Here is a 12987-nt window from a genome sequence, read left to right as displayed (position 1 = left end):
TCTGCTTTTTTAAAGATTAAATAATCAAATAAATCAGCTCGCTTTGCTGTGCCCCGACAACCATTAACATTAAAGGTCCCGATATTTAAGAATGTCATGTGGAAAATAAAAAAGGGGCACAAAAAAACCCCCAGGAAAAATGCATGGAGAATCATAGCTATATTATTATTTCTTATGACAGACTTTCAATCTTTGCTTAACAGCACTCATGTGTTTCTTAAGTCTGTAACGTTTGGGCTGATCAATTTCGTCAAGTGTAGCTTTTCTCATAGCCATAGAAACAGATTCAACAAAAAGTTGTAAATCAGGAAAATAAGTCTCAAGTTTAGGTCTTCGCTGATTAAATGTAGCATCAAGGAAATTATTAATCTGCTGAACAGAATGCAGAGACTTCAGTTTAAAACTGGAGGCTTTCCCTTCAAAATTTCCTTGAGAATTTAATTCAGTCACACCCGTTTCATCTGATGTATCACTGTCAGCACTATCATAGTCAATCGACTGAGATTCACCTTGTTCTAGCTCTATTGGTGAGTCTATTATATTCTGTGACAAATTTTCAACCAGCATTTGAGTCTCCCCCGCAAACTTAATCTGTCCATCAGAATCATCCACTTCATTTTTTTCTGCAGCAACCACTACAGAGTCATTTCCAACTCCATCATTCAAAAGTGCATCTGAATCAACAGAATGTTCATTTGCACTCACATTGCTTGGTGATTCAAGTACAATTTGATGTGCTCTATCACCAGACAGAGTCATCATCTCAACTTGTTCTTCATTTTTCTCACCCACACTATGGTTTTCTGTAGCTGGAATTACTTGCTGTACATTAGCAGGTTCATCCTCATTTCCAACCACATTCACAGCCTCAACATTTAATGGGCATGTCTGCTTTATATGTCCATATCTGCCACAATTGAAACATTTCATCGACTCTGTGCTAATAAATATTGTGTAATCCTTGCCTTGAAAAGTCATCTTTGCAGAGACATTTAAAGATTGACAATCTGCATTCAACACCATGTGTGTTTGGTGCCTAAAAGACATTATATGCTTCAACTCAGGGTTTTTTAGGCCAAGAGGAATCATCTTTATAGGCCCCACTAATTTGCCGTAGCGAACAAGTAAGCGCTCTAATGAGTCATTAGGAATAAACGGGGGTATATTAGATAACATCACTTTTTTTGCCAGATTAGATAGCGGTAAAACTGACAAGAACACATCCCTTACAGACAAACCACGCTCAACCAAACCGTCTACCATAGACTCCTCTTTAAGAAAGACAACAATGGCTTTATTCATTCTAGATGCCGATAAGATATTACGCGCACCTAACTCATCTTCAATAGCATTTAAAACATCTTCGACTGTGATTGATTCGTCCGGCATGCATTTACATCCATGCCGTGCGGTTAAAAACGAAAAACCATCAGAATGCGTCCCCATTTCAGCAGCACTTGACACAAAAAGTTTAAATTACACCCTCAAAACAATAACAGATCCGCAAGAAGAAAAAGGAGATGTAAGGAAAACTTACAGAAAGAGCACCATCAGCACTCACTCAGACGCTCACACACCTCTCTGTCACTCATCCACGCATGCGCAAACGGAAACGAGAGAGAGAGAGAGAGAGAGAGGAGAGTGTTTATCTATTCAAAATATGACAAACATCTTTTGATTACATTAATGACCCACATAGCAACATTAGCCGCTTTCCGACCGGAGGAACCTTTTCACAGTTCCTAGAACTATTGGCTAAAGTACCCGGATGTCGGCGTGTTCGCACCGCAGGAACTAGGAACGATTTTAGTTCTAGGAACTCCATTTGTAGGAACTAATTTAGGTCCTACTTCAGAGTAGGGTCTAAACCAGCACTATAGGAACTATCCGTGACGTTAGTGTACGCTGATTGACCGAACGCACGCGGAACACCAGCACCCGCCATTTTTAAAACAGCTAGAATGTAAACACACAGATTATAGCCTATATATTTACTCCATAAACTAACTATACAAACATGGAAAACAGTGATAGATGGGTCTCTAAACCTTTATGCTGAAGAGAAAATCCAACGCAACTTTGAGGGGACCAAGCCAAACATGAATATGTTTATCTGCCCAGCTAGCAACACTGGACATCAACCACATAGGCTAATAACCTTTTTTTCATATACTGTCTACTTTCTATTACAGTTCTATCTAATAACATATTAAACTGTACTGTTAGATAGATTGCTAACTAATAAACACAGAGAATGCGAGCATTCATTGTTTGCTCTGGCGTTCTCAGCGCCGCCAAAATAAAAGTCAGTCGCGCCGTCAAAATAAAAGTCACCGTGCCTGCGTCACTCCCTTACCCGTCCTACCAGTTCCTATGGCCACTTGGCCAGTGCGAACGCAAACAGCAAAACCGAGTTTGGGGGAGAGTAGTTCTTAGAACTGTTTAGAAGTGGACAGTTCCTAGAACTAAGTTCCTAGAACTACTTGGTCGGAAAGCGGCTATTGTGTTGGCCCAGATCTGGCCCACATCTGGCACACGTGGAAAGATGATCATGAGGAGTGGAATGACGATCCTTGGGCGACTCACTCCTGTTTGCCAGATCTGGGCCACAAGCAGGGCATAGCAATGCCACATGTCAGCCAAGAGCAAAGAAAGAAACCAGAACTGGACCTTATCTGAGCCACAAAATCTGTGTATATTAAATATGGAGTCATCTCAGCCTTAATAAGCCTGTCAAGGAAAGAAGAGAACAGAAAAAAAGAGATGAGCAGAAATAAATAAAAACGAATAAAAACTTTTTTCTTTTTTTTTAAACTAGTTGTAGACGTCTGACAGAAATAAAGTCAGTCTGGTTAGTAATAAGTGAAGCTGGTAATGCTGTTTGTGGAGTTGTTTAATCCTCCTCTGCTGAGATCTTCACAGATTTAATGTCTTCTTTTCTCTTCAGTTGATTTCATCTGAGACTGTGTCTGAAGTCAGTTGTAGTTCTTGTGTTTCTGCTCGTCTCTTTTTTCTGTTCTCTTCTTTCTTTCAGTGATTCTGCTTGTTAACAGGCTTATTAAGGATGAGATGACTCCATATTTAATATACACAGATTGTGTGGCTCAGATAAGGTCCAGTTCTGGTTTATTTCTTTGCTCTCGGCTGAGATGTGGCATTGCTATGGCCTGCTTGTGGCCCAGATCTGGCAAACAGGAGTAAGCCGTCCAAGGGCCGTCATTCCACGCTGCATGTGGGCCAAATCATCTTTCCACAAGTGCCAGATGTGGGCCGGATCTGGGCCAACACAATGTTGCTATGTGGGGAATGACCAAATCAAAATTGACAGAAATTCCATCAGACGTACCACCACCTTCAGGGTCTTTCTCACTCCATCCTCATACTCAAATATTGAAGCTTTCACCTCAATATCATGATGTCCCAGCGTCATGGGAATAATCACATATGAAACCGCTATGCTGGAGTCTTTGTCAATGTTTACTGTTGTTCTGTATTTGCCTTTCTTACTGGCAGAGCTGCAAACATCTTCTGTCTCCATAAACTCCACACGCACCTGTGAAAACAGGAGAGTGAGACACAAATCACTTCTATATCTAGAGGAAACTTCCTCCAAAATAAATGCATTTCAACTGAACCTGAAATGTGTGATGATGGAGGATATTTCTGATATGTCTATGATTTGACTCCAGCAGAAATAGTTATTATGATGAACATTGTTTTAATGGATAACATAAATCTTCATATCATTTGTTTTTTTTACATCAAATCAGATCTACCTTCTTCAGATTTCTTGGTGTGTAGTTGTGAATAATGGCCTTGATTTCCAGTTGTTCACCGCGCACAGCTGAATAAGGGATCTTGAGGTCAATGAAAAAGCTCTTAAAAACAACAATCTCCTCAGGTTCTGCCACACAGATGCCTTTGAGGAGGAACACAGACACACAGAAGGGTTTAAAGCAGCAGCTCCTGGATGATGAAGATGATGGTGATGATGATGAAGATGATGATTTTCAGACCATGTTTCCTGTGTTTGCAGCTTCATCTTACCAAGTGTTGGTGACAGACTGACAGCCAAGATCTGCCAGGTAGTAATAGAGTCTTTCATGTAGATATCTTTATCTGTGACTGGTGCTGGACTGGGATATGAGGAAAAATACAAGAAGACTGATGAAGCACTCTTTTAATGGTTGTTTATCGTCAGACTCTCTCACACACACACACACACACACACACACACACACACACACACACACACACACACACACACACACACACACACACACACACACACACACACACACACACACACACACACTGTGTCACCAACAACACAAATTGAATGAGATAATTTGCTACGAGTCACTAGTGGTGTGAACGGGGCTAAACTCACAGCTTTTGTCTAAAAGTCTCCTACTCACCAATTCTCACATAGATCAATCTCTTCCCAAAGCAAACTCTCAGGGAACTGAGTACGTGACACGATCTCATCAGAGTCTGTATAATAGTCATCATCATCATCATCACCTGTTGTAACAGATAAAAATGTGACAGAATATTAGAGCAAAAGGACAAACAATCAAGTTGGTAAACAAGTTTGAGTTTTACAAAGTCAAGTAAAAATATAATACACAGCAAAATCAAAAATTAAAAATTTAAATTAAATTAACACTGCTCAGAGCACATATGGTCCCACTTTACATGGTGTTAAAATAACACTGAAGCAGTGTTAAAGTTAATGATATAATTCAGTGATTAATTAACTGATGATTGAGCATTAGTGATGAACACCTGATGTTAACAAGCAGAATTGCTGAAGGAAAGAGAAACACAAGAACTACAACAGACTTCCAGTCACAGCCTCAGATGAAATCAACTGAAGAGATAAGAAGACATTAAATCTGTGAAGATCTCAGCAGAGGAGGATTAAACAACTCCACAAACAGCATTACCAGCTTCACTTATTACTAACCAGACTGACTTTAGTTCTGTCAGACTTCTATGAACAGAGGTTTAGATGTCGATGTTTTAAAATGTTTGGTCACCGTTGTTGTGATCAGTGTTCCTTTAGTTGGTCAGTTTGACTTAGCATTTCGAGTGCAATTTTGGTCTTTGTAACAGTGTCTACCAAAGCACATACTTTGTTACAAAGGAAACCAAAAACAAAGGCAAGTTGTAGTTTGTTAATAATAATAAACTTTCACCTTGCTTGACACAGAGCAGACATTCTGAATTTTGATTGTTATATACAATGCAGTAATCACCTTTATTATTATTATTTTTTTTAGAAACAAACAGACATCAAGAATCAGCATATGAATTTCAACAATAGTGACATGCTTCATGCTGCAATGCATGCTAGGAGCCAGAGGCTCTGTTAATTCTCAATAAGAGCTTTTGTAGACGTCTGACAGAAATAGTAATAAGTGAAGCTGGTAATGCTGTTTGTGAAGTTGTTTAATCCTCCTCTGCTGAGATCTTGCTGCAAGAAATGTGCTTTATAAACACAGAGTTGGAGCAGACAGAGAAAAACTAATATTAAATAGTAAAGGGTCAAGAGCCCAACTAAAGCAAACACCAATCACCATAATGGTGATCTGAAACGAAACGCTCCACAAAACATTACCATCTAAACTTCTGTTGAATCTAAGTAAGAATGTGTGTGGATGTATGACAGAAATAAAGTCAAACTGGTAATAATAAGTGCAATAATGTTTAATAGTTCTTGTGTTTCTTTTTTTCTGTTTTTGTTTTTTCTCTTTCCTTCAATGATTCTGCTTGTTAACATCAGGTATCTTCAATAATGCTTAATCATCACTTAATTAATCACTTAATTATAATAATAATAATAATAATAATACCTTTTATTTATGGGCGCCTTTCAAGGCACTCAAGGACACCTTACAATATAGAACAAAGCAATAAGTACAAAACATACAAACACATCGATGCTACACATCATACAATCATTTCATTAAAAGCTATTCTAAAAAGATACGTTTTTATCTGAACTTTAAAACAGGAAATTGAATCCATTTGGCGAATGTGCAAGGGTAATGCATTCCACAGCTTAGGCGCCACACAACTAAAAGCTCTACCACCAAAGGAACTCATTTTGAAGTTTGGCACAGACAGTAAGTCTGCAGAAGATGATCTCAAAGATCTAAGAGGTGTATAGAGATGAAGAAGATCTGACAAATATTGAGGAGCCAGATTATGAAGTGCTTTAAACGTAAGGAGTAATATTTTATAATGTACACGAAAATGAACAGGAAGCCAATGTAGATGGTAAAGAATTGGAGTTATGTGTTCAAAAGAACGTGTATAAGTTACAATTCTGGCTGCTGAATTCTGTATTAACTGTAGTCTGTGAAGCTGTTTTTTCGGAATCTCACATAAAAGGGAATTACAATAATCAAGCCTAGATGTAACCAAGGCATGAATGAGAACTTCAGTACAGTGTTGAGAAAGTGAAGAACGAAGTCTAGTAATATTACGTAAGTGAAAAGATGCAGTACGTGAAATATTATTAATATGGGAACTAAAAGAAAGCAAACCATCAAAAATAACGCCAAGACTTTTCACCTGGCTAGAGAAGTTAACCGGGCAATTATCAATGAGCAAGGGGAAAGATTGAGCTTTAGATAAAGCAGACCTAGATCCAACGAGAAGGGCTTCAGTTTTACCTGTATTTAACTTTAAAAAATTATTAGTCATCCATATATTAACATCCTGCAAACATTTAGTAAGGTTAGAAGGGGGATGAGAAGCATTTGGTCTTGTGGATATGTATACTTGTGTGTCGTCGGCGTAGAAATGAAAATAAATACCATAGGAACGAAAAATATAACCGAGGGGTAGAATATAAATAATAAATAAAAGCGGACCCAAAACAGACCCCTGCGGAACGCCGTGAGTGACCGAGACAGGCTCTGATTGAGCAGTCTTAATCATCACAAACTGTTTTCTGTCACATAGATAAGACGAAAACCAAAGTAAAACATTATCAGCTACTCCAATGCAGGCCAATCTTTCGAGTAATACTGAATGGCTAATAGTGTCAAAGGCAGCACTAATATCTAAAAGAATAAGAATAGACAGGAAACCAGAATCAGCAGCCAAGAGAAGATCATTTGTAACCTTAATAAGAGCTGTTTCTGTACTATGATTGGATCTAAAACCCGACTGAAAATGCTCATAAATGTCGTTATCTTGCAGATGTGATTCTAGTTGAGTTGCTACTATTCTTTCAAGGATTTTAGATATAAAAGGCAGGTTAGAAATGGGCCTATAATTATTTAGATCATTAGGATCGGCACCAGGTTTTTTGAGAATTGGAGAGATAGAGGCCATTTTTAATGATGAAGGAACAGTAGCAGAAGATAATGAAGAACTTACTATAGCTGTAATAATAGGAGAGATCGAATGAGTACAAGACTTAACTAAAACAGTAGGTAAAGGATCGAGTGAGCAAGTAGAAGACTTAGACTTTGTGATCAACTTAGTGATGGAATCAACTGAAGGCAGCTCAAAGTTAGAGAAAGTTTTAGCAGGGGCAAAAATATGATTATGTCCAATTTGATAATCACTAGACATTAAGTCAGAATTAAGTAGTTCTTGATGAATATTGTCAATCTTAGATCTAAAAAAATTTGAAACAGATACACATTGATTGGGAGAAAGTGAAACAGTATTGTGAGGTTTCAACAGTTTGTTAAAAGTACTGAATAAAGTCCTTGTATTACTTTGTCCATTGGCAATGATATTTGCATAAAAAGATGATTTTGCACTTTCCAGCTCAGCCTTGTAAGAAACCAGATGCTCAGAGTACATCTGTTTGTGTACTTCAAGACCAGTTCGTTTGCATAGTCTCTCCAGTCGGCGACCTAAAGCCTTTTGATGTCGAAGTTCAGGAGTATACCATGGAGACGAGTTGACATAGGATACAAAACGAGTTCTCATAGGAGCAACATTGTCAAGTATTTGAGAAAAACTATTGTTATAGAAGTTTACCAAGTCAGATGTAGAAGAATTAAAACAACACTTGTTTACAGAGTGATCGATCATTCCAACCAAAACATTAAGATCAATATTCTTAATATTACGAAATGAAACACAGCGTTGAGACTTAACTTTAGCCAATGGAAGAGAGATATTGAATAATATAGGCTTATGATCTGAGATAGAAGATTCAATAGGAGTAAAATTAAAAGGCTTGACACCTGAACAGCATACAAGATCCAAAATATGTCCCTTGTTGTGTGTTGGAAATTTAACAAACTGCACAAGGTCAGCACTATCCAGAATTGATTTAAACTCATTATACTGAGTGTTAGTAGTATTGTCAAAATGAATATTGAAATCTCCCATCAAAATGATGTTCGGAGACAGGGTACACAGATGTGTTAAAATGGTAGAAAATTCAGTAAAAAATGTGTTCATAGCAGATGCTTTTGGTGGTCTATAAATCGTGACAACAATAGTGGGAGTTGAACCTTTCAGCTGTACAGCCAATATTTCAAAAGATGATGGCTCCTCCGATATAGAAATTGGACAGACTTTATAACTGTCACGATAAATAAGTGCAAGACCGCCTCCTTTACCTGTACAGCGAGGCTTGCATGTATAAGCATATCCAGCTGGTATTGTTTGATTTAAATGAAAAAAGTCGTTAGGCTTCTGCCAAGTCTCAGTTAGAGTCATAAAATCAATGTTTTGGTCTTGAATAAGTTCATGGATAATAGATGTCTTAGTGTTGAGTGATCGAACATTAAAAAGAGTAAAACAGAGTGGTGCAGAAGGTGCGAAATCTGACCTGGGCAGCGGAGTAAGCACTTCATAGTCAACAGATCGCCCAGCATTTTTCGGCAGTCTTGGGTTTGAAGACCAAAAAGCCCGAATTTGTCCACCACGTTCAGATTTAGCAGAGCTGAATCGGATATTCCGCTGAGACCCACGGTGCATGTATTTCGGTCGGCGTATAGGATCCGGATGATTACCGCTATGCAGCAACAGTGGAGTTATGACAGGTCTAAGTTTGTATAGATCCGCCACCGAGTACACCAGACAAGGAGTAGCACTGAACAACGCAGAGGAGAAAATAATCCATAACAACAGTTTGAAGAGCCACATGGTGAAGTCTTGTTGAATTAGGATAGACAAACCCAACGGTGATGCCTAGCTGAAAACGCCAATCTTCCGCCACGATCAGCAATAGTTATCACTTAAAGTCCGATTCAGAGTTCCAGGAGTAAAATAATGAACGGAGAGGCTGGATACAATTTCCCGACTTAAAAAGATTCAATTACAAAAGAAAACAATAAAATAATAAAATAACCGGTGAGTAGCGGCAACCAAAACGTGCCAGCGTTCACTCAACCGGAAGTGACCAATGTTGTGACCAATGTTATCTCATTAACTTCAACACTGCTTCAGGGTTAATTTTAACTCTCTGTAGTGTGGACACATATGTACACTGTGTGATAATCCTCTATACTATGTTAACTTTATTTCAATATGGGTCCATTCAAGTCACAATGATAGAAAAACAACAGCAGAGATGAACTCTAAAAACATGTTTAATCTTTAAAAGGGTCGAATCATAAGAGCAGATTCTCACCCAGTGATCTCCGTCTTCTCTTTGAAGGGACGGGACACTCCGGCGCTAGAGGGAATTTAATTAGAATGAAATTAGCATATGGCACTGTAATGTGTGAGAGGGAATTCACTACAATTGAACTTGGTGCAGTGCTTTTCCAGCGCCGATTATACCAACTTAAATTAGTTAACATAATAGACACCGATGACATTCAGGGGCAAATCTGTAAGAAATTATTTCAATTGTATGTTCATGGACACTGTCCCTATGGATTCATTTTAGTGAAATATAAACTAAAATATAATGGTATTTTTTTTTTTTTTTTTTTTTTAAGAAATTACAAATATACATACTTGTTCTGGTGTTGGTTCCTCCTGCAGTGCTGGACTCAAACATCAGACCTGCATCACTGAAAACCCCCATACTGTCCCTTCCACCTCCTGCCGTACAGCCGGTGTCATGCTTCTCTATGACGTCCCAGATCTGAAGCAACAAAGATATCATTTATTAGCAAAATTACAAGCTGTTGAGGAGCTGAAGAAGGTCCTTCACCTGAGTCTGAGTGAGTCTGTTCTTGTTAAGGACATGCACAGCCTTGTCAACCACCACCAGCCCAACTCTAGCTCCAGGATCTCCAGTTATCTGCAGCCTGACCTTATCTCCTGTGCCATAGGTATTCATCTTGCCCTTCACCTGAAGCTTGAGCTGTTAAAACGAGAGACACTGAATCAGATCTAGTTAATTAGCACATCAACTATTTATTGTGATGGTTGACCCACCGTTCCCATGCACGTGTCCTTCACGTCGACCCAGACTGAATCAGACACCACCTCAGACGAGCCCACATGGTAATAAGCCACAAAGCGGAAGGACGGCACCATGTCTCTGGTTACAGGTAGAGCCAGAGTCACTAGAGATTGTCCTCTTCTCTTGAACCTGTCTGCTTTAACAATCTGACCTTTACTTAAGATCTGTAAATGAGGCAGATGAGTTAACAGTATTTATGATATTCATATGGTTTCAAACACAAGCTGTGGTAGTTAATCAAATATTGACATAATAAATACATTTGTGGTGCAGCTTTATTTAGAAATAACTATAATCTTTACCATGTATGTGTAATCTTGATCTTTGACTCCTGGACTTTGTCCTGTGTTTAGAAAGACTTTCATTTGATCACCGATCTGAAGCTCTGCAGCAAAAATGCTGATGTGAAAGTAGTTCTTGGAGTCTCCTTTGGGAATGTAAGCGAGAGCCGTCATCGTCTTCACTGCCTGCTGTCCATCTGTTAATTGTGGATCTTTGGTTTTTGCCTGAAAAGTACAAATACACTGTTTTCTGATGTGCTGTGTAGTATATACTCCATTGCTTGTTCAACATATGTTAACTGATCTATTCTCCACCAGTTCTTCAGTGAAAGTGACTGAACATTAGTTGAGTTTGCAGGTCTTACAGTGATCTGCAGTGTAGAAGATCCTCCTAGAGTGTTGACGGTAACCTTTGCAATGCCATTGGCTCTTGTTTGACCTCTGACCCCTCCAGGATTGACCTCCACTTCCACATTTTCAGCAGGAGTTTGGTCAGGATTTGTTACGTAAACCTGTTAAAGAACCCAGAGCAAAATAAATAAATAATATATTTATGAAATTGTTCCTCCAGTTCCTGCAACCCTTCAGGTTTGCAACTTTCTAGTAGGGATAGGCGATATGGCAAAATATATCTTTATTTCTATATCTATATAAATATATAAATGCCACAAAAGGAAAAAAAAGACTATGCAAATTTTGTTTCATGCAGACTTTATTGTCATATTGCACACCCCTACTTTCTAATGTTTATCTATGTTTATACCGAAATATCGAAGGGCATCCCAGGTTTGAAGAATTGTGGTGTTCTTTTGAAGTGGATGGTGTACGGTGACGTCACAATCTGAATGCCTCTCCTTTCTGCTTCCACCATTTCACTGCCTGAACACACACACACACACACACACACACACACACACACACACACACACACACACACACACACACACACACACACACACACACACACACACACACACACACACACACACACACAGGATTAGCCTCTCATATACAATCACACACAGGCATGTAAACATACAGATGTACAGTATCTGTTGAGTCTTACCACTTTCTGTTAAAAGACTGGCTGAAACATAGATTGATCGTCCAACCAGCTGGTTAATGTCTGGAAAGGTCTTAGTGATCATCTCCCTGCTCAGTTCTGCTGTACCTTCTCCTTCACTAATCTATTCATATGAGAAAGACAAAACAAGATTAAAATGTATTTAATGTTTTAAGCCATCCTTTAGGTGAGGAGAAATGAGATTGATCCCAGCTTGTAAACTGTTTCATGTCTCTCACCTGAACTCTTTGAAGAGAAGAAGGAATACTTGTTTTCTTCTCACCGTCCATCACACCAAACATCACAAACGCATGTCCTTCCACCTTCTGTCCAAACAGGTACCTATAAAAGCACATACAATTTCTGCTGTAAAAACTGAATGGTGACGACGACTGTCGCTGATCCACATCCACTTTCGTTTCATTACATAGTGTTGGAAACTTTATTCCTTCATCGAAGCACGACCAGGAGGCTTGGGTTGTATCTTTTAAGCAGAAGAGACCCACATAGCAACATTGTGTCAACACTTTGATCTCACAGTGATGTCACCATGTGGTCACACCGTCAGCAATCTGAGTTCACAGTGATCTAAAAGTGTAACCTCACAGCGCTCTCACTGTGTGCTCAAACTGTGACCACAATACCCACATAGCAACATTGTGTCGGCCCAGATCCGGCCCACATCTGGCACACGTGGAAAGATGATCTGGCCCACATGCAGCGTGGAATTACGGCACTTGGGTGGGCCGCTCCTGTTTGCCAAATCTGGGCCACAAGCAGGCCATAGCAATGCCACATGTCAGCCAAGAGCAAAGAAATAAACCAGAACTGGACCTTATCTGAGCCACAAAATCTGTGTATATTAAATATGAAGTCATCTCAGCCTGTTAACAAAAAGAATCACTGAAAGAAAGAAGAGAACAGAAAAAAGAGACGAGCAGAAACACAAGAACTACAACTGACTTCAGCCACAGCCTCAGATGAAATCAACTGAAGAGAAAAGAAGACATTAAATCTGTGAAGATCTCAGCAGAGGAGGATTAAACAACTCCACAAACAGCATTACCAGCTTCACTTATTACTAACCAGACTGACTTTATTTCTGTCTGATCTCGTTTCACTTTAGCTTTCTTTGCTGCTGCAAATGTGTTTGACAAACACACTGTCACAGCAGCCAAAAAAGATAAAAGATATAATACGAGTTAAGAGCCCAACCCAGTGGGCATTTGATGTCAATTGGC

General features: G+C 39.0%; 1 protein-coding gene across 1 annotated transcript in view; it reads right to left on the bottom strand.

The window, feature by feature from the left end:
• Nucleotides 1–12987, bottom strand: part of LOC311283377 (complement C3-like) — a 345048-nt gene that overhangs the window by 317670 nt on the left and 14391 nt on the right. Inside the window, exons 8-20 of the mRNA XM_084397732.1 lie at nt 11986–12088; nt 11750–11870; nt 11447–11562; nt 11049–11195; nt 10705–10908; nt 10375–10566; nt 10148–10300; nt 9949–10078; nt 9617–9661; nt 4419–4524; nt 4048–4136; nt 3777–3919; nt 3347–3553 (exon numbers count right to left, since the gene is read on the bottom strand). Coding sequence (XP_084253858.1) covers nt 3347–3553; nt 3777–3919; nt 4048–4136; nt 4419–4524; nt 9617–9661; nt 9949–10078; nt 10148–10300; nt 10375–10566; nt 10705–10908; nt 11049–11195; nt 11447–11562; nt 11750–11870; nt 11986–12088 — 1756 coding nt within the window. The remainder of the gene's footprint in view (nt 1–3346; nt 3554–3776; nt 3920–4047; nt 4137–4418; nt 4525–9616; nt 9662–9948; nt 10079–10147; nt 10301–10374; nt 10567–10704; nt 10909–11048; nt 11196–11446; nt 11563–11749; nt 11871–11985; nt 12089–12987) is intronic.

The sequence above is a fragment of the Rutilus rutilus genome (assembly GCF_951802725.1).
Source record: "Rutilus rutilus genome assembly, chromosome: 2".
NCBI lineage: Eukaryota > Metazoa > Chordata > Actinopteri > Cypriniformes > Leuciscidae > Rutilus > Rutilus rutilus.
Note: the sequence above shows the minus strand (reverse complement) of the source record. Positions and strands in the feature narration are given on the sequence as shown.